Source organism: Idiotropiscis lumnitzeri, chromosome 10 (assembly GCF_059441095.1).
Source record: "Idiotropiscis lumnitzeri isolate Australia: NSW breed Sydney's pygmy pipehorse chromosome 10, RoL_Ilum_1.0, whole genome shotgun sequence".
NCBI lineage: Eukaryota > Metazoa > Chordata > Actinopteri > Syngnathiformes > Syngnathidae > Idiotropiscis > Idiotropiscis lumnitzeri.
In genome coordinates, this window is record NC_142400.1 from 8,610,412 (window position 1) to 8,634,778 (window position 24,367).

At 41.3% G+C, this 24,367-nt stretch overlaps 3 protein-coding genes across 5 annotated transcripts in view; 1 reads left to right on the forward strand and 2 right to left on the reverse strand.

The window, feature by feature from the left end:
• Positions 1-227: 227 nt before the first annotated feature.
• Positions 228-6,337, reverse strand: osgin2 (oxidative stress induced growth inhibitor family member 2). Its single transcript, XM_088306947.1, has 6 exons — positions 6,096-6,337; positions 4,075-4,167; positions 3,839-3,975; positions 3,238-3,429; positions 3,062-3,153; positions 228-3,001 (listed from the first exon to the last, which is right to left on the reverse strand). The coding sequence occupies exons 2-6, from the start codon at positions 4,139-4,141 to the stop codon at positions 1,819-1,821; spliced, it is 1,671 nt and encodes a 556-aa protein (XP_088163073.1). The 5' UTR covers positions 4,142-4,167; positions 6,096-6,337; the 3' UTR covers positions 228-1,818.
• A 527-nt stretch (positions 6,338-6,864) lies between these two features.
• Positions 6,865-11,371, forward strand: gtpbp10 (GTP-binding protein 10 (putative)). The gene is made up of 10 exons (XM_088307797.1): positions 6,865-7,189; positions 7,689-7,882; positions 7,959-8,050; positions 8,642-8,786; positions 8,870-8,943; positions 9,048-9,100; positions 9,184-9,291; positions 9,748-9,825; positions 9,907-10,030; positions 10,102-11,371. Exons 1-10 carry the CDS (start codon positions 7,157-7,159, stop codon positions 10,302-10,304), a joined length of 1,104 nt encoding a protein of 367 aa, XP_088163923.1. The 5' UTR covers positions 6,865-7,156; the 3' UTR covers positions 10,305-11,371.
• A 2,029-nt stretch (positions 11,372-13,400) lies between these two features.
• adam22 (ADAM metallopeptidase domain 22) overlaps positions 13,401-24,367 on the reverse strand; it is a 48,586-nt gene continuing 37,619 nt past the window's right edge. Inside the window, exons 15-32 of one of the 3 annotated variants that reach the window (XM_088307800.1) lie at positions 23,817-23,916; positions 23,647-23,718; positions 23,240-23,332; positions 23,070-23,150; positions 22,937-22,987; positions 22,740-22,803; positions 22,231-22,336; positions 22,038-22,157; positions 21,790-21,958; positions 20,520-20,631; positions 19,898-19,988; positions 19,110-19,163; positions 17,948-18,148; positions 17,281-17,381; positions 17,139-17,205; positions 16,435-16,524; positions 14,909-15,032; positions 13,401-14,190 (exon numbers count right to left, since the gene is read on the reverse strand). In XM_088307800.1, the coding sequence (XP_088163926.1) occupies positions 14,170-14,190; positions 14,909-15,032; positions 16,435-16,524; positions 17,139-17,205; positions 17,281-17,381; positions 17,948-18,148; positions 19,110-19,163; positions 19,898-19,988; positions 20,520-20,631; positions 21,790-21,958; positions 22,038-22,157; positions 22,231-22,336; positions 22,740-22,803; positions 22,937-22,987; positions 23,070-23,150; positions 23,240-23,332; positions 23,647-23,718; positions 23,817-23,916 (1,717 nt within the window). In that variant the 3' untranslated portion in view covers positions 13,401-14,169. The remainder of the gene's footprint in view (positions 14,191-14,908; positions 15,033-16,434; positions 16,525-17,138; positions 17,206-17,280; positions 17,382-17,947; positions 18,149-19,109; positions 19,164-19,897; positions 19,989-20,519; positions 20,632-21,789; positions 21,959-22,037; positions 22,158-22,230; positions 22,337-22,739; positions 22,804-22,936; positions 22,988-23,069; positions 23,151-23,239; positions 23,333-23,646; positions 23,719-23,816; positions 23,917-24,367) is intronic. The other 2 variants (XM_088307799.1, XM_088307798.1) reach the window with 2 other exon arrangements.

Sequence of the window (24,367 nt, forward strand, 5' to 3'; positions counted from 1 at the left end):
GTTCAAAACGTTCCGATGTCATCATAAAGTTAATTTTGAATCGTCCAATGCCCATCCTTATCCTCCTGCCAACTCAATTGTTAGGCACTTACATACCTGAAGCTGTTCAGGTAAGTCGTCATCCTGCCAAAATGCATACATACACTTAAAAAAAGTACATTTACACTTAGCGATCACAATTTTTGGTACACAATCAAATGAGAGCCAATACACGATCCTTCCAACGCAACAGCATTATCATGTTAAAAGCCGCGTTTTTTTGATTGCTCTTGTATTTGATTTTAGTTGGACCTACTTTTGCGGCCTGTGTGCTCGTGGGTGCCCATCAAAACAATATTCACACGTCTGTTAAAAACAACGCTGCAGGAAATCATTCATCTGTAACTATTGTAGCTTTTTAATGTATAATGCCAAACGTGGCTAACATATTAAAAGTGCCTCAAATTGACCCGTCATAATAAATCAACCATTAGCCGTGTGTGTGCACGCAAAACTGTAAGCTTATGTCCACAGTGTGTTTCGATGAGGTGAAGAAGGCGAAAATTCAAAACGGATCACCGCCGCTGTTCACCATTGCGTATTTTGCACAAGCTGAGAAGAAGTGGAAGAGAAGCATATGGACAACTGAGCATTACTAACTCCATATATCCTGTTCTGTGTGGAAAAAAGTGCCCTGAGATTATTTTAAAGTTACATGTATATGGACTCGCCACTTTGTTGTTAAATTTACAAATATTTTTACTAGCAGTAAAAATGTGTTTGGGGAAAAAACAAACAAAAAAAAGTTCTGCTGTTTCGATTGATGATGTTTGTGAATGAAGGGTTTGGGCCACATGGAGGAAACAATGCAAATCTTTATCGTATAAGGATAAAGTCAGTATCATTTAAAAAAAAAAATGTATAATGAATGAATAATTCTATGAGGAATATTTTTACTTTATTATTGTAATACTCGGGTTATTAAGATTTTTAATTTTTTTTACCATTTGACAGTACAAGAATTATTTAAAACCCCAGTATTGTTTTAGATAACCACAATTAGTGCCAAGTCACTAAATGTTGAACTCATTAAAATATTAGAAACATAACACACCGTAAGTACATTCTGTGCCGATTTATGACATTTTGACACATGCACCTTTTTTTAAAACATCTGCAAGCCCAAATGAGATCATCTTAAAGTTAAACAGGGAATAAATAACTGTTAATTAACTATACAGTTGACTTTTCTAAGCGATGCAGCTGAGCCTAGGAACTCCCAGCACTTTTTGTTAGAATTTTAAAACAAAAGTCTATTGCCTAAGATAAAAAAAAGCAAATCTGAAAGCTTGGTGTTTGCATTATTCAAAAATTTGAGATGTTTTCATTTTTACTGCAAATGAGAAGCGAAAGCGACGTCAAATATCAGTTATCAGCCTCCTTCACGTCTAATAATCGATATTTGCAATTTATAGTTTCTCGTTAGTTAACATTTTCTGGGACCAGAGCCTGGTCTAAATATTTGTCTCATTCAGTACTCTTGAGTTCTACTTCTTGAGAGCCTCGCCTCTCCTAATAGCTTAATGACGGCAAATGTTGTGAGGTTCCAAAAAGAATGGACTTGTTGAAAATGTTGCCACGTGCTAGCTTAGATTCCTGGAAGGTCAAAATTTCTTCTTTTTTTTTTCATTTTTAAAAAAATTTTAATTAGCGGGTGTACAGCCATTGTCTTTTTGGTTCTAAAAATGCCTCCGCACAGTTAAAGAAACAACACAGTAACGATGACGATGATGAAGACTTTCCACTTTTACCCCAAGCATCTGCTCTCCTCCCCTCGTTTCAAATTAAGTCATTGCCTCCATTGCCGATCAGCTTCCCTTTTTTCTTGAGTCTTTTCAGAAGGCAGGAGGCGATGCCTAAAGCGCCACCTTTTAAAAAGCGAACAAAGTTGTCTCCCACCAGCGGGCCCATAGCAAATAGCTCCGGCTCATTGGTACACTCAAAGGTGTACGGGTTAATGTCAATGGGGTTCTGCTTGCAGGAGATGGGCTTTGAGGGATCTTGACCCAGATACTGGCCTTGGTCTTTTAAGAAAAACAAATTTGGGTTGGTTCCGATCAGTACCAGAGCCATTGAGATCTTAAAAGCCTTCAGGGCATTGTTTCCCTGCAGCAAGCACTTCATATCCGACTGTAAGGACACCACGCAGTGTCCCGGGAAACTTGTGTAGTCTGGAAAGAGACCGACGCTGGCGTTACTGGCCATGTTCGCAGCTGTCAACTGTGGCTTGGGGCACATCTTGGCACAAACTGAAGAAGCGATACTCATTGTCTGAGCCCTGCTTGAAGACGATGAGGGAACCACATTGGTGTAGGTCTGAGAGCACATCATGTTATAGACTTTGTGGTACTCTGGGTACAAGGTTTTTGGCAACTGTTTGAAAACCAGGTCAGAGTCATCAACGTTCTTTCGAAAGACGTGCAGCACTCTGATGTCGCAGCTGCAAGCGCACAGAACCGCATCTGCGGCGCTTAAACCGGCGCCGACTATTAATACTGGATCCGAGTTTCTATCCAGCTTTTGCAGGCTAATAGCCAAGCCCAGGTCAGAGATGCTGTGGAACACAAAGGGTAGGTCCTCTCCCTCCACGCTTAATCGAACCGGTGAATCAGACGCACCAGTGGCCAGAACGACGTTCTCCGCAAACAGACAGAAGGGAACATGAGTTTTGTTCTGCACTTGTTGGTATCCCCTTACTTCCCAGAGAGAACCCAGTCCGCCATCGCTGACACATTCTACTCCATTTCCCTCAAGGCTCTCATCTCCACAATCATCCACTCTTTCGTCTCCGAGACGAATGTGTCCGTTTTGCAGATTCTCCATCTTGTGGCCCCGGCAGAGTCTTTGGACTGAGGTCACGTAGGTGTTGTCGACAAAATTCTTTTGGAGGCCTTTTAGCTTCACATAGTTCCGGTAATAAGATGATATCTCCTCAGGGGTGGCCCTGTCATTGGTGACATCCCTAGATAGAAGAAAATGTCAATGGGCAAAGGTGGCAGAAAACAAAGTCAAAAATCAGTACCTTCTATTCCCGCCGATCAGGTCTCTGTAGTTGACTCCCGGAAGTTCCATCCAAATGCCAAGACTTATCGTCAGCATGGAGCCTTCCATTGCCTGAAGAGGAAAGGAGGCACATCAAAGAATAAAAGAAAAACCAAAAGCGGCGTTTCCAGACAACAAAAATCTGATGGAACTGACATGCCATGCTCCTCCAGGCGTTGCTTTCCCCAAGACGAGATGTGGGATGTGTTGCTGGATTTCCCTCCTCCACTGAAGCACAGGAGGGTACTCGTAGCCAAAGTCAGCGTTCGGGTGCAGTAGGGTGTCAAACAGAACAGCCACGGGGTTCCTCGACCGGCCCTCGAGACCTTCACTCAAATATTCTAGATCCTGCAGACCATAAGCAGCTGAATTCGACTGAATTGAGTGTGTGCATACATTATTTTAGTCATTCTGCGTTAGTTGAATCCTTACACCTTCCGAGAGGAATGTTACACTGGAGTGATTACCGCTCAAATTACCGACACAGAACAGAAAACCGCAGTCTTAGGGAGTCGAGACTTTAGACTCTTTAATATAGAGTGGTAACTTGATTTCAAAGTCTCATTTGTTCCGTCCCTGAGCTTGATACTCATTTTACTGGAATCTCAAATTGTGAGCAGTTTGGAGTCAGGAGGAAGCCAGAGTACCTGAAGGAAACTCACTCGATCACAAAGAGAACATGCAAACTCCACAAGGGATGGTCTGAACTCAGATTCAAATCTCTCATCAAGACTTTCCAATCATCCTGCTTTTTTACCTGTTCAGTGACGGCAAGGTGTTTGGTTTCCTGCAGTTTTCTGTAGAGTATCGGGTTTGGGTGGACCGTTGTTGGGTCTAGGTAGGGCTTGTTGCCACTTAGCAGGTACGACAGGCTAATCCCTGATGGTCCATTGCCTGAAGAGAGATGAGTGAATTAGTTAAAAAAAACGATCATTACTCAAATGATCACGATGTCTGCTAAATGTTAGCCAAGGTTCGCGGTCCATGGGTTACCTATGATGATGACGGGAACAATTGGTGGGTGTTCTTGTGGCTGAGTGGTTTCTTCCAGAAGCGGCATTGCTGGAGCCTGAGCCAGAGCTGGCACTGTGAACGAACGAAAAAGTTCCAGACTTTTCTGATATTCTATTAACTGCAAGACCTCGTTGGTGCTTGGTGCCCTTTTTTTTGTAAGTGCTCGATGATTTGAACAGGTTCAAACAGGCGAGCTGTCATGGTTTCTGCACGGCAGTATTGTCATGATCCAACCCCCCCTTATATGGAAGGACCCTGTCACAAGATAAAATGCCAGGCCTTTTCCCTTCCTGCCAGAGTGCCCACACCCCCTGGCCCATCCCATCAAACACCGCCTGAGGCCAAGCTTCCACCTCTTTAACCCCAGTGGCGCTTCCCAAACAAAGCCAGTTTGAATCCGATTTATATCGGCTGGGCTGTTATGAAACCTTACGATTGTGTGCAGTGGCTGTTTGCGTGTGTGTTGGTGTGTTACACGACCGTACCATTGTGTGCCCACCGGGTGGCAAATCCCCTCTGATCACTCCTCTCCGGTAGGATTTAATCTCACAGTGTTTATGTCTTTACCACCATTTAAAACAACAGCAGTAGTATCAGAATGTAGTCCTGGCACTCTGACAGAATCAACCATCAGATGTCCTTCCACTCAGAGACACTTCTGCGGTAATATACTCACCCCAACATCATGCCAGCTGGAGTAAAACAGTGTCCCTTTGGCCTAGTTTACTAAATTCCTTCGGCACTTCCCTCAATGGATTGGGGTTAGTATGACTGGGGCAAGAGTGAGCATGGTGAGGATTAGTATGACTACGCTTGCTGTCATTCGATCTTGAGTAGAACAGTTCGTATGAGTGACCACGATTGATTTAAGATTAAGGTTGGTACGACTCAGGTTAGAGTTAATATGACAAGGATTAGGGTTATTATGACCAGGGTTAAAATGAGTTTAACCAGGGTTAGTGTTAGTTTGACCACGATAAGCATTATTAGTTTGACTGGTGTTTTGATTGTTATGACTGAGGTTAGCGTTCTCACAACTGGTCCTCCCGCAAACCCCCCCAAAAATTCCACTAAATTCTTACCAAATCGCTCAAGCATTTTCCTTAGTGAGTCAGAGTTGACCGGGGTTAAGATTGGATTAAATTTCTGTTATGCTGTATGACGACTGCTTGTTGCTGTTCCAGGCAATAGAATTACACATATTGCATGTTATGATTGACGAATACTGCGCCTCTATTCGAGGCTTGTTGGATCTTTGGCACCATTTAGCAATTGTGACCACCATAAGGGCCACTGGCTGTGTTGACATTTTTTTCCCCTTATGCAAACGGAAGATTATAAACATCAACATATCACATATTTATTTATACACTGACATATAGCTCAGCCTGCAAAAGACTGCAAAGTGTTTTCATTTTGGAACATATTGACAGCCAGCACATCATGTACTGCAATTATTGCATCATTGTACCACTGAGGTGGTTCTGTCAGAAATGCACATTTTTACACTTGTCTTCTAAGTCTCGAGATCATACTACATTTTTAACTTTGATGGTGCTAATAATAACGTTCTCAAAATTTTCCCTGCCACAAATGGATTGCACTCCAGCGTAAGTACGGGGTAGAGTATCAGTGAGTCTCCTCATTGTATTTTACAAGAAACATCTTTTGATGTCCAGACTTCAGTGGAACATGGTGTTCAGATTATTCACCTGTTTACCATTCAACTCCACCAACAGTGTTTGCTCCTAAAATTTGGAAAAATAAATGACATCTTCCCAGGCCCCATCTTTGCACATGCTACACATTAAAAGACAAATAAGGATGTTGCATTACATCCTGACAGTTCCACCCCACCACCTCCCATCATCCAGTTTTGCGCTGCAGTCTAGCTCCATCCAGCAGCGCGTGAAGTGCGAAGACATGTCTCCATCATTCCATCATTGAGGTCAAACGCAGAGACGTTGAAAAGTCCCGTTCGAGGACCGCGCGTCTCTTACCGCTCTTAGGATGGTGTCTCTTCCTCCACGCTGTGTCCTGTGATCACGACGAACGGCGGCGTGTGTCTGCCTTATAAATACGCGGATGCTGGTGGGAGGATCTATAAGCACACGCCACTATCCACGCACTTGCAGTTGATCGTGTGAGAATGGACCTGTTCTTCGGCGTCTCCGTGGCAAATTGTGTCCGTGTGACATTTGAAAAAAAAAAATCAGATAAAAAAAAAACTGTCGTCACATGCGCATCGCCTTCTGCGCCGGCAAGTGTAGGCGCGTTCCCGCGCGATTCATGTATCTTTATCTGGGCATCCGCGTGCACGCTGATGGGCTCTGCACACTCCACGTGGAAGCGTGCATAGCAAGCCAGCGCGCCCCCGTCATCACGTCACAGGCCAAAACAACACGTCAGATTTTGGCCATCACAAATTTGTGATATAACATGAACAGACTGCTTTAATAAACCACTATAGACTTTCTCGAACTATCTTAAAAGTTGTTGACCAGTGTAAATCAGTCGTGATGGTCGAGGCTATTTTCCCACCCACATATTAGTGTATTTAGTTTTGGCTTTTATATTCGTACATATGTAAGATAATTTATTTTCATTACTATTTTTCCGAGTAGCCAATGTAGTGTAAAAGGTTAAAAACGCGTTTGATGATACGTCACAATTACGACGTTTAGCTGAGAAATTGAACGCAGCAGCACAGCCATTGGCCGTTGTATCACAGACGGCGACGACGTGCTTTGGTCACGTGTTCAGGAGAGTGCCTAAATCGTAACATGTAACCATAAATCAAATTGGCCTTAAAGCTTTTACTCAGTGTGTGTTTTATTTTTAAATATGTGTGCGTATGCACTCGAAATATTTCCGAATCGGCCTACTCACAAATTAGTGCCATGGTTTTGTATTAAATGCCCAGCAGGCTAACAATGTCACGTGATCATCTCGCTGTATCTGTCCGTGGAGAAGCGTGCTCCTTTGCTGTCCTTCCTGCGACAAGCACACGCTTCATTAGCCGTTAGCATGTTGGTAGCATGCAGCCAAAGGCTTCTTTAAGATGGTGCACCTCTGTAGAATTCGCTTCCGCAATGTAAGTAGTAAGTATTACCCAACGGTAAGATGTGTCCTCGCCGATTCGCCATTAATAGTGAGCGTTTGTTAGTCTGTGGCTAACTTCCTACCAAGCTGTTAGCCGTTTGTTGTCAAACGGCAAAACAATGCTAACAGGATGAACTGTATTATTGTTTTTTTTAAACATACAATTTAAGCATTTAAAAGTTGAAGGAGAAATACTGTGCATTATTACAACAATTTCAAACAGATCCCGGGAGTCCAGACATGCACTTTGAGAGGATCTGGGGGGCAGACATCCAGTCAGAATCCGGTCGCATAATGATGATCTGATAGTGCCATGATTTAAATGGTACCTCATGAAGGGTTACTGACAAATAAGGTTAAAACTAAGTAACACATATGAAAAGGCACGTGATCAGAAATTTTCTGTTATGTTTTTGTTATAACATGCACAATGCTGATGATAAAATGCAGTTTTATTTTATTTCATGACGATTTTCAAAATTAATTTGCAGTATGGAAACTTTGTGGACAACCTGCGATTGTATGTCCGCGGAGGCGCTGGTGGCATGGGCTTGCCCCGTCTTGGGGGCCATGGAGGAAACGGTGGAGACGTTTGGGTGGTCGCCACAAAGAGCATGACCTTGAAAAAGGTCAAGGAAAAGTACCCTCAAAAACGCTTTGCAGCCGATACAGGAGCTAACAGCAGGTGGGATGTTTTGGTGTGTATGTTCCAGTGTGTTTGCTGTGATTATTTGGCTTATGTTCATTTTGTATGTCAACAGTGTGCGTTCTTTGAAAGGACAGCGAGGGACGGACAACGAGATTTTGGTTCCTGTGGGTGTCACAGTCACCACTGATGATGACAGGATACTCGGTAGGTGAAAAGCTGTCTCATTTCATATTTACATTATCTTATTTTGTCTTCCTCATGGATTGGCTGGTTGCCAGTCATTTGCCGGGCAATCTGTTCAAACGTTTTATTTTGCCCATAATTAATTAGAAATATTCAGTTCCAGGGTCGTAAAGATGTCGTGATAAAACCCGTATTTACCATAGTGCCAATGTTTTGTGTAACATTTTAACATTCATAATCTGTTTCTTTGTTTTTTGGAATTTATCCAACATTACTTGCTGAAAATCTCACCTGTTTGCTGTTTTTGTGCAAAAGAAAAAGCTATTCAAGTATTACTTTGGTGCCATTTGGTGAAATCTTGGTGTTGTGGTTTAGTTAAATTTATTTAACATCATAAAGCATCTACTCTATGCTTGTAGCATGTACACAGCCATAAACCCATACTCAACATAAACAAATCACCTTCACGTGGCGCTCATTAATAATATTGACAAAGATACAGAATCAAAGTTAATCATACCAAGATTAGCAAATTTGCAAATGCATAACTGCGAATATTCCCTGTATTCCACTTGGCCTCACTTTGTGATTGTGTTGCTGCTACCCCATAAGGAGACTTGAATTCCGAGGGTGATCGAGTGCTGGTGGCCAAAGGGGGACACGGTGGCTCCTTCTCCTCCGCCTTCCTCCCCAGTAAAGGCCAGTCGAGGCAGATCAGACTGGACCTCAAACTCATCGCTGACATGGGCCTGGTGGGGTGAGTCCACGACGTCAGAGCCTGTTTTTTTTTTCCATTTTATCAACTTGCAAAGTGGCTTGAAGAACTTTTCTCGACATCAGGTTTCCAAATGCAGGGAAGTCGTCTCTGCTGACTGCCTTGTCTAACGCAACCCCACAGATAGCCAGCTACCCTTGTAAGTGCATATGCAGTAATCAGGAATAAATGACATCCCCCATAATATCTTCAATACTGAGAGCTCAACATGCACAGTTTTTACAAGTAGCAATTTTTTTGCAGTCACCACTTTGAAGCCCCAGATTGGAAAATTACTGTATGAGGACCACAAGCAGGTATGACAAATTCCTGATTATTCCTTGATGTTTCTAGTCACGTCCAGTGCCGATGTGATTATGGTTGTCTGTCGCTGGTCTAGATCTCTGTCGCGGACCTCCCGGGCTTGATCGAAGGCGCTCACATGAACAAAGGGATGGGACACAAGTTCCTCAAGCATGTGGAGAGAACTAAGCAGCTGTTGTTTGTGGTTGGTGCAACATTAATACCTCATCGGGAGTTAATGGGTGATAATTGTTTTATAATACTTTGTGATTTATTCCGATTTGGAAACTGTATTCCAATAGGAAGCAATGGAATTTCTTGAAAAGACTTAATAGCAATGATAGAAGATATTTTGTCTTCTGCTTATGTTGATGGGAAAATGAAGCTTCAAATTTGTTTCATGAACCTGTAGTTCTATTTTTGACTCCTTGAGCTGGCACTGTTGGTTTGAATAAACGTTTATGAAATGACAAGTAGGTGTGCTTTCAGCCCAATGCTGCACAGAGTGCGCCATCTAGCGGAGTACCAAAATACAACAACTGGTTCAGAAGCAAATTTGAAGCTTCATTTGCTCATCACTATTACATGCATTTTTTTTTTTGTTGTGTCACATTTTAGGAAACATTTTCAGCTTCATTTAAAAAGGTGATATTTTTTCCAGGTGGATGTTTGCGGCTTCCAGCTCGCAAGTAAAACGCCCTTCAGGTCGGCTTTTGAGGCTGTGCAGCTGCTCAGCAAGGTCGAACTCATCAGACGTTGTCTGTAGCTCGATTTCCACTCTTCAAATTTAATCGCGACCCGTCTCTCATTCGCTCTCCAGGAGCTGGAGTTGTACAAGGAGGAGCTTGTGAGCAAACCGGCTCTACTGGTGGTCAACAAGATGGACCTCCCCGATGCGGACCACAAATTAGAAGAGCTGAAAGAGCAACTCCTCAACCCTGAAGGTAAACACTTTAGGCTCAGATAAACAGCGCTTTTGTTGAACAGAGGTAAGAAACTGTCTTGTGCGGTGCAGAGTTCTGCCACACGTTGCCCGACGACATGACACCGAAGATTCAGATGGCATTCAGGCACGTTGTTCCCATCTCCGCCGCCACCGGCTTCGGCGTGGACCGCTTGAAAGATTTGATCAGAGAGTCGCTTGAGGAAGAAGCTTCTCAGGCCTCTGAGGCGTTTCGGCAACAACAACTGCAGCTCCTGAGGCAACACTCACAATAAGCCGCATCACAAACATGGACTTTGACATCGAACGTTTATACGGCTTGGAGAAATATTTTAAAGACTCGTCAAACACTTTGAGTAACAATACATTGCGTCAAAACACACTGCTATTACAAAGAAAGTAGTAGTGATTTCAACAGTCAGGTCGAAATACTGTTTTGAGGTTGCAGTTTCCCTTGGTGGACAACTGCACTTGCAACGGGATTTATTTGATGTAAATGTATTGTGAAATATTTCTCCGAGAAATTTTGTTGATTATTCTTCTCTGTGGTTACAATTTCCTTAAGGAATTTCAATTTTCTAGTCAATTAAAAAAAGGGGGAAAAAGTAGTTTTGAAACCTGCTATAATCAAGTCTGCAACTTCTTGTTTAAATGCTAAGTTTTTGTGATGTAAGAAATGAGACCATACTTAAACTGTTATATTAATATTATAATTAAGATATTTTCATCACGTCAATTAATAATTAGTTACAGTAGTGGTATTTGTTTTCTATAATTAAAACATGAGTATGTTCAGCATAAAAGAAGAATAACATTTAAAAAATAATTTGGAAAAGTTTACCTTTATCTCTGATTAAACAAACTGTTTTGCATAATTAACTAATTTCCGTTGTGCATTTTGACCCATGTTAAACGGCTCAAATAGCAAAAAATAATTGAAAGCATTTAGTAATGTTTTTTTTTTTTAAATGTATATCAATGAACACACGTCAATGAAAGATTTATTTTTATATTAAATATTACAATACAGAATAATTAGGAGAAAAAAAATAGGGGGGTTGATTTTTGCATCAGTCTGTACAGCATACAATAATAATTCACCAACAAAAGACAAAAGTGTTCTCGCAGGTATGACGAGCGGGGCTTAAGTCTTCCTTTGCGACGAAAGGTTGTGACGTGTTGATGTTTGGAGTCCTCCAGGAATACATTCAATGGACAGACAGTCCTGCGCGTGTCCGTCGGGTGAATTTTTGTCCATGACATCAAGACAAACACATCTCACTGAATGTGATGCATTATCATTATCATCGTTATTAACATTAAAAGGTTGTGATGCTGATGAGTTCTGATTGAAGGCAAATCTCATTCATGGTCAACAACAAGCACCAACGGGCCAGGCCACTGGATCAATAAACGCAAATGAAAGTGTCAAAGTCATCAATCAACACATAATTACAATAAAAGCACTTCAGTACTGAGTGAGCCGCCGCCGCTGTACATAATGCCAAGAATACAAAGATACTTAATCAAAAATATACTACAGTGCTCGCAATATTCATCCAGTAGGGTGCCCTTCATATTAACGCTAAAGCCTAAAATGTAGACATGGATTACAAATGTGCTAAACAAAATGACACAATTAACTGTACAAAGAATAAATTGTTTCGTTTCATTAAATCCCCCGGTTAAAATAGCAAACCAATCCATTTGCCACCTTTCGGATATCATCATCGGCCTTTCAAGACAATAAAATTAGGCAAAGCTGTTTCTCGGACATGCTCGTTTCCAGTTATGCTCCGTGAAGAGGAGTAACTCGGTATAACTGTCATGCTGTTGGTCCTCGCAAGCGTTGTACAGCACAATCCAGGGGTGGGGAACCTGCGGCCCGTGGGCCAAAGAGCATTTGATCGGGCCCGCCATGCAGTTCTCAAAACAAATCAAACCTCAGTGGAGCTGCCGTTTCTGATCATTCTCTGACAAAGCTTTTCATAAATTCACTGTCGCCCTCAGAGGACATTTCCGATTGCATCTTATGGCATAAGCGGGGTACACAAAATACTGAAAGTGGGGCCAAGTTTGAGGCCCGATTATCAGATGTCACAAAAAGATTATCCTGAGCGATTATCCTGTGGTGCGCGTAACAAGTAATTTTTTTTGTCTCTTCCTTGCTCGGAAAATAGTCGAGGACAAAAAAAAATGTAAAGCTTACACTTATTCAATGTTTACAATTCCTGTGTGTGGTCACCGCAGGAGTTGCGCTAATCCATGGACAAGATTGTTAGTTGATTAGCTAGCTAACTAGCGAAATTGTGATGTTAAATAAAAAGTTAGCCATTAAAAAAAAAAACAACACGACTTGTTCGCTGTTGTACCCATATGTAATTACTACAAAAGCTAACAGTTCACCGAGCTTGCTCTATTTCTTCTTCTATGACTAATCTTTCTTTTCGTATTTGGCTCCATAGTGCCTCTGACAGGTCAGTCTTGGTATTACAACTCACATCGGGGAGAAGTCTCGTATGGTTGTCTGGACCGCTTCTAACGCTCACATTTTAGGAATTGGTTAACATGTTAAAACGTGTTATAACACATTTTACCATTGTGGTGACCACATTCTGGCATTTATTACTCCTCTCTCTGACTTAGGTTTCCCAGCTTCCTGCATGATCCAACTTCATCATCATTGGCTGGATTTTTACTCAGCGTTGATGAATTGGATGAGCTTAGTCATGTCAGACAGCCGTCAGCACTACAGATTTGTCACTCAGTGTATACGTCATGAAAAAGTAGCACAAAAATGGGTTCCATCGTTAAAATTGGACGCGTGTGTACCCCGCTTTATACTCACATCAATGTGCCTCTATTCTTCTCTAATTGTGAAAGAGGAGGAAGGTCTCAGAAGGGGTGGACTTAAAGGATATAACGCGATGTGTGAGTGGTACACCAAACGCATGGCGCAATGGCACAGAAGGGGTCTAAATTAGTGGTTCTCAAACTGCGGGTCTGCATGATTCACAATATATGAGTATGGCAATTTTTTTTATTTTATTTTTCATGTGCAAATATAATTTTACGGACCAATAAAATAAACGAACCAATTTTTTTTGGAGGGGGGGGGCAATTAAAATCTCAGAAAAAGGCTTTATCAAAACGAAAGGCATTTTTTTTTAAAAGATAAAAGCTGTATTTATTCCAGAACATAGTCCAATCTTTTTGTTGTTTTTTTTTAGAAAATATCTGTTTTCCAGAATGGAATTGCATTTTGGTAATTCACTTAAGACTTTATCTTGGAAAAATACAACTTGATTCTTTTAAGATCACCACCTCCTACGACATCTTTATTCTGGGAAAGATGCATATGCAGATCCTAAGTTTCCAACTTTTCTCTCTAAACTAAATCCATTTGTTATTGTAACATTTTTCCCTCCAAAGGAACACGTTTTTCATTGCTATGCCATTACGAGGTACATATTGCAGTATGTTTAACGTCTGTTTCAAAACGTCTGGAACCCAAAATTTGAGAACCACTTTCTAAATGTCTCCCCCCCACACTCCGAAGATGATCAAAATTTGAACATTCTGTTGTGAAAGGAGACTGAAGCTTTAATTGTCATGTGTCACTTCTAAAAAAACAAAACAAAAAAAAAAAAGCGCAGTTTGCTTTACATATGTACACAACACACAGCGAGGAGGACGAGGGTGTGTGTTCGTCCTCCATTTTTAGGAGAGATGATGCAATATTGTTTGTTATAATGGAAAGAGAGAGAGAGAGAGAGAGATGTGAAACTGTGCCCCCTCGCATGCGTTGTGTCCAAAAGGGTCCTTTTGGAGCTGCTTCATGCATTCAGTGTTTGTCGCCACAATTGCTCCACGAGTTCCACTGATGCAGCACAGACGTGAGGACCACCCGGGAAAGCGTTGGGAAAGAATGGCTCAAGGTTGTTGTTGTTGTTTTTTTCTGTGACGGTGGAGAGAGTGGTTCTGAGGTCCAGGTCTGCGCCGTTCAGGGTTTATCCGGGCGTCTTGACTGATGAGATGCTTGTCGCTTATCCCCAGTCTACGTTCGGAGTCTATTTTTGTTTCATTGTTGTTGTGTGCGTTTGGGTTTCCACCTCATGACAAAAACGTTTTCCTCGGCTTTTATATTGACGTCTCCCACAACTGTACAGAGAACAAGAGAAGAAAAATGTCACATATCTTAAATGAGTTGTTGGGCTTAAGTGTGCATGTTAGCATTTTTTTTGTATGGAAATGATCATTCATAGTAAGATCGTGTTTTCTTATCTATGGTGTTTGTCACACTTTTCCTCTTTAGACACCAAAAATCAATACAGTAATTTCTGTCTTTAAATGAATCAAAAATATCGTTTATAAAGCTTTGATTTTATTTATTGCGGTGGCTGTAGTTTGTTGGGGCGTACAAATGTCATACAACAGCTGCATCATTTTTGTCACCCGCAATATTGTTACAGTAACCGTGACTGTGAGACTACATAAATGTTTCACCACCGCCTCATTGTCATAATACCGTATTTTCCAAACTATAAAACGCACCTGTAAATAAGCTGCAGCAACTATTAAAAAAAAAAATAATTAAAAAAAATATATATAGAAGTCGCACCAGGCCATAAGCTGCAGTTTTATATGTTGAAAAAAAATTAGTTTACTGCATATACAGAACGATTTTGGACTGTGAATGCTTTGACAATTAAAACAGAACAGACCCCCCCCTCCCAAAAGAAAATTGGGATTTATTTAGCGTATTTTCTGAACTATAGAGCGCCCCCTAGTGGTGAAAGAAAAATCCACAGAAAAGCTGCATCGCTGTATTAGCCGTATGGTTCAAAATCGAGGAAAAAAGACAAACAATTCAACTGACCCTCGCGCTTTGCCTGTTTGCTTTCCGCTGGTCGTCAGGCAGAGGTGGCATGGGGTAAGGGTATCTCCTGCTGGATGCGATGGATCCTGTAGAGGAAGTTGGAGACTTGGCAGGGGAAAGGGTCCTGCACGGGAAATGAAGAATGACATCCATTACAAAATCAAAAACCACAGTAGCGTTAGGAATAAAAAAAAAAAAATGTCAAAAGGTTGCTGTTATTTTTCATCAGCCGAAGCGCACGCACACCAAATCATCATCCTTTGGTACGGGCAACCTTAGTACAGTTCAGAGCAAGCCAGTTCCCAGCAGTGTGTCTGCACTCGTGTTCCCTCACATCAGGCTTTACAGTTTTTTTTTTTGTTCATCGCAACATCATCCCTAAAGCGTGAAATTGAATGTGAGGACAGAGTACACGAGGGCAGTGCTAGGAAAAGAGCGGGGAGACACACAAGTTTGACAGACAAGGCAAGGAGCCACAATGAACCTGAGCCTGAAAACACGTCAGCATGTTGGAGGAGAGAGACGATGTTATTACGAGTACACTTTAACACTTAAAATGTTAACGTGCAGTAAAATGCTTGACAATTTCACGAGAACACCACCTATTTGTCTGAGAGGTTTTCCAGTATCGGAACGTGTTTTAATGCGTATTCTTTCAATTTCCATGAGCTCTGAGGAATTCCGAAATTCATTCACTTCTTTTAAAACCCAAATTTGCATAAATTCAAACACTTAAAGAGGAATTTAGGAAAAAAGAAAAATATATAACTTATATTAATATATTAACAAAAAAAAATATCCAGTGCTTTAACTAATTTTTTTTCCTTTTTTGGTAAAACATATTTGAAAATTCCTATATTGTAAAATAATTCAACTTCAAATTTCCAAATATATTTTTTGTTGAAGACTGTGAAGTGAAAGATTTTTTTGTATGTGGTCTCAAATTTCCAAACCATTTATTTTCACTTTCAGTAGTGGTTTGTGAACCATCAAGAAAGTATTAAAAAAATAATTTGAAGAATGACCAATGTTGTTCATTTCGGGAAGAATCGGATGCTATCTCATGAACTTCAAGGACACTTTGCGTCTATTAAGAAATATTTTACGCAAAAAAAAACGCCCACCGCCTTCACCCATCTCTCCTCCGTTGTTATGGAAACAATGTGGTGGTGGGCACAGCGTTCAGAGTGGCGACCTGCCGTTGGTCAAAGGGGGCGCGCAGTGACGGCCACACACTTGACGTCACATCGATTAACATGCAGACGCAAGAAGACTCACAAGAAAATGTACACTAACAATCATATTACACAAACAGACATTTGGAATCAACATAAAAAAAAAAGTGACAAAGAGCCAGACCAAAAAAAAAAAAATCAATTTGATATATTTTATGCTTAGCAGCTACTCCTTTTTATGTATTTATTTCAATTAGCTCGGCCAAGCCACAAAAGAAAGCAAAGGAAGTGACGGGAAGGAGGAGGAAGACGAGGGGTTCTAGACAAGCAGGACACAGTCTGAGATAATACCTAAGGTACGGTCCTTGAGTGTTTTTATTCACATCTTCTACCCATCTAGTTACATCATAATAGTCTGTTTTGTCGTGAGGGGTTAAATACCTGTGGGAGGGGAGGGGGTAACAGACACAAACACGGAGAGGAGAGCAAAGGAAAGAATGAAAAGGAGCGAGTGATGGGAGGGGGAGAGGAAGAGGAGATCTTTTCAGAGAGCAGAGCAGAGACATCCTGAACAGACAGCACGATGCAATTGGACAGTGGGTGAATTTTATGGGGGAAAAATAATAATCACGCATAATCACGCACACACACACCATCCTGCATTGTGCATTCCAAGGCTTTGGCTCTGTCATTACATCATTCCAATGTCAGTGGCATGCTTGCAAACTCCTTGTGATGCCAAAATCAGCCCGCATACGGTTGTTGCCACGATGCATTTGCAGGCATACCGTAAATAGTAAGACCTAAGAACAAGTACGCTCAGAAGACATTTGACTAGGTACACCTTCATGGAAATAAAAAGCTAGGGTTAGGTTTAGGGTTAAGGCGTAAGAACGAATGCAACAACTGTTTCCAGAGTTTGTCGTGTAAATGCTTGCTGTGCCGCAGTCATACTTTGCCAACCCCTGATTCAACCCATCAGGAGATTTTTTTTTTTTTTTTTTGGGTCCTCCCTACATCAGTGAGCTCACCACCGTCCAGCACGGGGAACTTACTCGGTGGAGTTTGAGCGAGCACGGAACTTCTTTCCTTTCAGTTTCTTGCGATGGCCGCTCATGTTTCCTGTTGAAAGAAAAAGGAAAAGGTCATAAAGTGTACGGCAGAGATGACCTTGTGATACATATTTTGGCTTGTTACCTTGCCACGAGTTGCTCCTTGGTCGGCCGTTTTCACAAATGTCAGAGATGTGCTTGGCGTCTGGGATTCTCTCGCTCCACGAGTGGGACAGGCCATTAGATCTACACCACACACATTGGGATGTCATTATATGATAGGATATCATTTGCACAAACTGTGTAGCTTTCAGAGATGTAATTTGTGTCAGACTGATACATTATAACATCGTAATTGACAAGATCACTGGAATCAGAATCAGAAATCCCTTTATTGTCATTGTACTCAAGTGTGCAACGAGATTAGAGAGCTCCCCTCTCCAGTGCAATACAACAATAATTCAGATAAATATATAAATTAGATAAATAAGAGAGTGCAATGGAAAATAATACTGAATAGGATATATAAAAACACATCACGTTGCTGTTCTGCAAGGTAAGGGGTGGTCGTGTGTGTGAGAAAGTTTAGTGATGAATGATAAGATCCTAAAAAGAAAAAAAAAAATAGACGAGCCGACATTTCTAAAGCATGATGATACAAAGACATGTGATACATGCTGTAGAGTGACTGACCTGCCACCCGACGAAGGCGTTGATGGTTCCGTTTAAACACACACACAAACACACGCACGCACGCAGACACTGTACACATGGTCGTGAGTGAATGAATGAAGGATGGCGAGATGGCACACCTGAAGCCAAACAGTGAGATGTTCTGTGTAATGGATGGGATGGAAGGAGTGAAGGACAAGGCGCATATCTGAAGGTGCGACAGACACGCTGACCTCTTCTTGGAGCTGCAGCCCGAGTTTGTGCTCACGCCGGGCGGCATGTCGCTGTAGAAGGAATCGGCATCGCTCGGTTTTGTGACATAGTCGCCTGGCGGCATTTGTCTGCGCATACAACAGACACAAATTCTGTACATACGTATACATACATGATGCTACTGAATATTTATTGTTTCCTTCCCAATCTGCGTTAGGGAAAGTTTGATGTTTTCTAGCTGGGGAAAGACAAGTTATTGATCACTGAGCCGAGTGGTATTGCTGCAACAAATTCAAATCTTGTAAAAAAAATAAATCAAATTTTACTTGCAAAAATAATCGCACAAAATATGTATCCTTACTTGTTATGCATGCATCACTGTAAGCAAATAAAGGTTTATTTATTTTGTTTGTTGAAAAAAAAATTGAGTATCATTTTAAACAAAGCTACCAGTATTATTTTGTTGGTTGTTTCTATTTTAGTAACATAGCGCTGTTCATGTGTGAATATTGCTGTTGGGACAACTACATTTCCCTCACGGGATGAATAAAGTATCACGGAAACAATTTAATGTCCATGTGTGAAAAATGTATATATTTAATGATTATAGCTACCACTCATTTTTAATGGAGAAAGAAGGTGATTTTTCATTGTAATTATTTTTCATTTTTTACGCATCAATTTAGATTTTAAAAAGTTTTAATTTAATTTTTATTTATTTATTTATCTTTATTTTTTTTCTTCTATATATGAAATATTTGACCAGTGCAACCTAAAAACAAGTCGCCAAGTAATGTGGTAAATAAAATAATCTACATTTCCTAAAGCGCTAATTTTTCTTTTCTTTCATTAACATTCATGTTTTATGAATTTTAATTTGAGCAATTTGGTTATTCTTCCTTAACTATAACCTTGCTAATCAGCGCTGCTGATTTGGCACCGCTATTTTCATGATAGAACTAAAACTGATGAGTTGCAATCACAATCTCATATTATTAACCAGCCTAACTCCAGAAATGAACGCTTTAAACATGCATGCACAGCACATGATGAATATCAGAAATGTAAAATATTGTGGCGTGAACAAACCGGCAGAATCTTCGGTGAACCTCTGACTCCACATAGCATCTCTGCTTATAGCTCCTGTGAAGAGGCGGACCATTACTCAGCACTGGAACACAACTGCTGCCAAATTTGTTGCATCATGTCCATCCATCATCTGAACATCGTATCCCCATGAGGGCCATGTTTATTATTATCATAGCTCAAAGCCCAATACTGTCTTCCCAATTGCCGTGCAACACAAAGAACTGTGCACATATACTCATTAGATGCACAAAATGCAGTGGTTCTCAAACATTTTACACCAAGGACCACCATCATGACTTACATGTAAATACGGTAACATAGCTAAGTGATTATGGAAAAAAAAATACGAGCCTGAGAGATAATATTTTGAATACTATTGTAAAAATTATACCTGGTGCTTAAATATAGGAAAAAACTGGACTTAATTAGTCATTTAAAATGTATTGCACACAAAAATACATTTAAAAAAGCTCTCAGAGTTTGAATGCAAATGCTTTTAACTCAAAAGTTAAATACAACTGAACGGGACTTAGACTGAGATTCTTAGGTGTAACACTTAGAGGGAGCCACCTACTATTAGTGGTGTTCATACAACACTTTGGGAGTGCAGTTGTATTTTTTTTTATTATAAACAAAACAAAAATGTGTCTTTCAAATCTTCACATTATTACATTTGTAAAGGACATATTTTTTTTTAACACGGCTTTCTATTCTATTTGGATGCCATAGGATTGTGCAGGTGTTCCTAATAATGTGGCTGAAGAGTCTTGTGTGGCGTCGTCACTCACTTGTAGCACCAGGCAGTCACAGCCAGTATGAGGGCGAGGAAGAGGATGGAGCCAACGATGGCACTGATGATGATGTTGGTACTGGTGATGCCTGACGCACAAGGACAGGCACACACACACACACACACACACACGTGTTATTGTCTTTGCACTTTCGAGCAATTTGAGGATCACAACAAAACCACAAAAACACTTGGCAAAGGAGAGAGTCAGCGGAGCAAAAGAGGGACATTGGGTTTGATCACTGCTATCTTCTCGTTCATTCGATTCTTAAGGGAGCTGTGGGGTTCCGCTTCACCGAAAACATCTCGTATCAATAAATTTCAATTGAGGATGGCAGGAGGAGGAAGAATCAGGAAATTACAAGCAAAAAAAAGGAACTCAAATCTAACCTCAAGTCACTCCGTCAAAGACATCAGCCTGTTAACAAAGAATGTGAACAAACAAAACAAAACAAAAAAAAAACATAAAGAATGAATGGCGATGGACAATTAACAAAAGCATGAAATAGTCAAGCAGAGCAACATATTAGAAATGATGTGTTTGGTTTGAGAGCGAGTAAATAAAAGTCAAATGTGGATGAGAGGAAGAAAGTGGTGAATACGTGAAGGAGGAGCGCTACCTGAAACAGAGGCAGTGGGTCCCACCACAAGATAGCTGAGAGGCGACGTGGAGTTACAGTCGTCTCCGGCCCAGCCCAGGTGACACACACACTTCAGCTCATTGCTGCACACCTGTATCCGAATGAAGTCACGAGTCAGGCATTTGTATGTGAATGTTGGAATTTGTTTTTTTTTCTCCGATCAGATTTCAGCCTCAAAAACAACTAACTCTCAAATCATGTTTGCCCACACAAATGAGTGGAAATACCTTGAATCAGTTTTAAGCCTTCGCCCCAATTCAAACCAAAACTTTTATGTTGTTTTTTTAATTTTTTTTAATTATTGCTCTATAACAGGGTTGGGTAAACTACGGCCTGGGGGCCACATGCGGCCCCATTAGACGTTTTAATTCGGCCCGCCCAACTTGAAAAAAAATAAATGAATAAACCTTGTTAATGTTATACTTTCTAAATAATGTGGTGTGTCAAAGACATATATAACAGAGGTGGGCAAACTACGGCCTGGGGGCCACATGCGGCCCATTAGACGTTTTAATCCGGCCCGCCCAACTTGAAAAAAAAAAAAAGAATAAACCTTGTTAATGTTATACTTTCTAAATAATGTGGTGTGTCAAAGACATATATATTGTTGTAATGCTTTTGTTCACTTTCATTTAAAATTAAATGTTTTTTTTTTTTTTCGATGGATGAGGTGAGGTTACCAAAACACTCCATCCATCTCCTGCTGTTCCGGCCCCTCTGTCAAATTTTAGAACCCATTGTGGCCCGCCAATCAAAAGGTTTGCCCACTCCTGCTCTATAACTATAAAATATTATCAAAACAAAAACTTTAACTGTTTTTGTCACGTTATTTTTGGGTTGCAGCTACTTCTGGTGTGTGCGCCGTGACCTCCTCGGCAGTGTCACATAAAACCGGCCCTTCCTCTGTTAGCTGCAACAATATTTGTAGTTCTTCACAGAGGAAAAATATAATACATACTGTGAGTGTTGTTATATTGTCTGTCTACATGTGCTGCTCCACCATTTGTGTTCAAACATGCTTTGCTGAAACTGAAAGAGTTCGAACACTACGACACCAATGCTATTCAATTCTATTCGCATTAAGTTTTCTTGTTCTTGTTCTTGTCATGTTTTTACACGCATAAATATTAATCCATTCTGTTGTAATGCGATTAAATGATACAATACAATAAAATAAAGAGGTGGATTCAGTGGGGGAAACCGCCACTGTGAATAGTTCATAATGTCTGCATGTGTGGGCGCTTTGTACCCCGTGTCCTGAGCAGGCGCTTTTGTCAGTGGTCCCAGGGCAGACGCTGAAGTTGAACTGCTGGATGGGGAGACATTTGTGGTTGAAACAGATGCGGTCTGTCCCGCAGGCCGTACCGTCCTCCACATAACCCAGGTCGGTGTCTCCATCGATCAGCACATGAGCACCACTGACACACGTTCAACACAGTCAATTTGGCGGCTAAGCCTGATTTTGTGTTCTGACCGTCGTTAGCAGCGACTACATACCTGCAGTCGAGAGACGCGCTGTGTCTCGCCACTGAGAACGAGGTCAGGCCTCCCTGTAGTTCTCCCAGTCGCGGAGCAGGTGAGATGTTGGAGCACAGCAGGTAACCACAATGAACATCCCTGAAACACGGAGATGCAAATAAGTGCCGCGGAAATGCGCAGGTAAGAGTCGTCACACACGCAGAAAACTTACTGCTTGTTACACTGGATCCACGTGTCCTTGTCCCGCCCACAGTTGCCCTTCTCGGTGCCCTCAATGTTGAGCTTCTCGTAACAGAATTTATCAGCCGCCGTGGCCTCTGGATGTTGAACCACATTACAAAGTCACAGATTGACTCGTGTACCAAGCATGCAGGTGATTTTACATTTGTGTGTGTTGGACATTGTTGTTTTTCATTATTTGGGTATTCTTACATTCTGCACACACATATTTCGATATTACGGGCAGGGATGTACAGAGATCAATAATTCGGCCCGGGAATATTCATCGATGGACCGGCTCAGAAATGCACCAGCCATTTGGGAAACTCCCGAAATCCCCAATGGCCACCACCCCTCTGATTATATGTGTAAGTAAATTAACAAATGATTGCTTGTGAACGGAGAGAAAAATTGTGTGTTATTTGTGTGGTATGTGAAAGACAACACAGCTAACACAGAAATATTGACAGAACCAAAACAAGAATACTGCATCAGACTTACTCTCTCCCCAAATGTACTTGCACTGTTTATCTTTAGTTTTGCATCTCCCGTTAAAGCAGCGCCCCTACAAAGCAAAGACAACATTTAATTTTAGTTCTTGAGCTAAAGTGTTTTCATTTCAGTTGAATTGCATTTTAGTTACTTTCTGTTAACTATAACAACCTTGGTTCAAAAAAGATGTGATAGGACCGTCTCACCTGGTCTTTTTCGCACGTGTAGCCATCCATCTTGTGCACATTCGGTGGACACTGTAAAGACAAGACACACCTCATAAAGACCGGTTCGTCCGTTGAGCAGCTTGGCTTAAACCCTGAGTGGCTTGTTGCTCACCAGGCTGGAGTTTCCTGTGCAGTTTTCGGGAATGTCACAGTCATTCACTGCATCTCGGCACACGACCCCCATGAATTCCATCTGTGGGAGTATAAGAATGACATCATCATGATGTAACGTGGGCTACCTCAGAAAGAAAGGTTTGGGAGTGGCTTTTTTTTTTTTCCAACCTGGCAGTTATTGCAGCAGAGTCCGTTGCTGCATTTCGAGCCTTGAGTCAGGGTGCACTTTTTACAGCAGTTCTCACCCTCTCTTGCACATTCCTGTTAGAAGAGAGCCGCGTTTTGGATTACTTATTCATTCAAATGGTTCATTTCATGTAACATTGGCTTTTTATAACGTGTCATCAGACAATTCTATTGGAAAACTTTGATCATGAATCGTGCCTGTTGAGACTACCTACGAGTCGGACACTGTGTGATGTTGCCGCGAGCTAATTAGGGCATCACAAAATGACTAATGATCGCAAAGTTAACCATGTAGAGCAGCGATGGGCAACTGGCGGGGCTCGCGTGACCACACTTTCAGCGTCCCCTTGATTAATTGAAGTTGCCCATTTGTGCTGACAGCAACTCACCGTTGGGCTGCCACAGTCACACTCCTCTCCTGTCTCCACAAAGCCATTCCCGCATTTAGGAGGGTCCAGCAGCTGAAGAACAAACAAAAGAATCATTTCAAAAAGTTGAAACATTTGCAACTAGGATTTTACTCTACATATCCGATTTTGTAAATGCGTAGAAGACATACTTTGAGGGGCTTGTTGAACAGACAGGTTCCTCCGCCACTGTTTAGGAAGTTGTAGTATTCTTCCACGTTGCAGTCGGAGAACGTCTTGGGCAGGTAGAAGCTGTTCAGCACAACCACAGCATAAACAAGCCCATACCATAAATGTCATCTTTTGTCAGAGAAATACTCACAGCCGAGAGGAGATCCTTTCTACGACTCATATGTAGAGATAATTATAGAAATAGAAAGTATAATCTTCAATTGATTTGATGAGGCGTGCCTTAGCTTGCGAGCGTAATGAACGTTAATGGATGTAGGAGATTGTAATTTGAACCGTGATTGTAAGATTATTCATGTTTCGTGTCTTTTTGTGGTTGTGGTAAGCGCACTATAATATTGTGCGTTACTTCCTCCGATCGCAACAAGGATTTGAAAAGCGTTCAAGAGGGTTGAGTATGAAGGATTCAAGTTGAATATTTTTTTTGTTTCAGCAAATAAATCCATGAAATTCCCTTGTGACTCAATTTCAACTCACTCTCCCTCCCTCGCTCCCACACACACACACACACACG

Coding starts and splice junctions, on each gene's coding strand:
- gtpbp10 (XM_088307797.1), top strand. CDS start 7,157: ATGGTGCACCTCTGTAGAATTCGCTTCCGCAAT. Junction 8,787..8,869: donor GCTGACATGGGCCTGGTGGG/GTGAGTCCACGA, acceptor TCTCGACATCAG/GTTTCCAAATGCAGGGAAGT. Junction 10,031..10,101: donor GCAACTCCTCAACCCTGAAG/GTAAACACTTTA, acceptor TGTGCGGTGCAG/AGTTCTGCCACACGTTGCCC.
- osgin2 (XM_088306947.1), bottom strand. CDS start 4,141: ATGCCGCTTCTGGAAGAAACCACTCAGCCACAAGAACACCCACCAATT. Junction 3,976..4,074: donor TGTTCCCGTCATCATCATAG/GTAACCCATGGA, acceptor ATCTCTCTTCAG/GCAATGGACCATCAGGGATT. Junction 3,002..3,061: donor CTGATCGGCGGGAATAGAAG/GTACTGATTTTT, acceptor TCTTCTATCTAG/GGATGTCACCAATGACAGGG.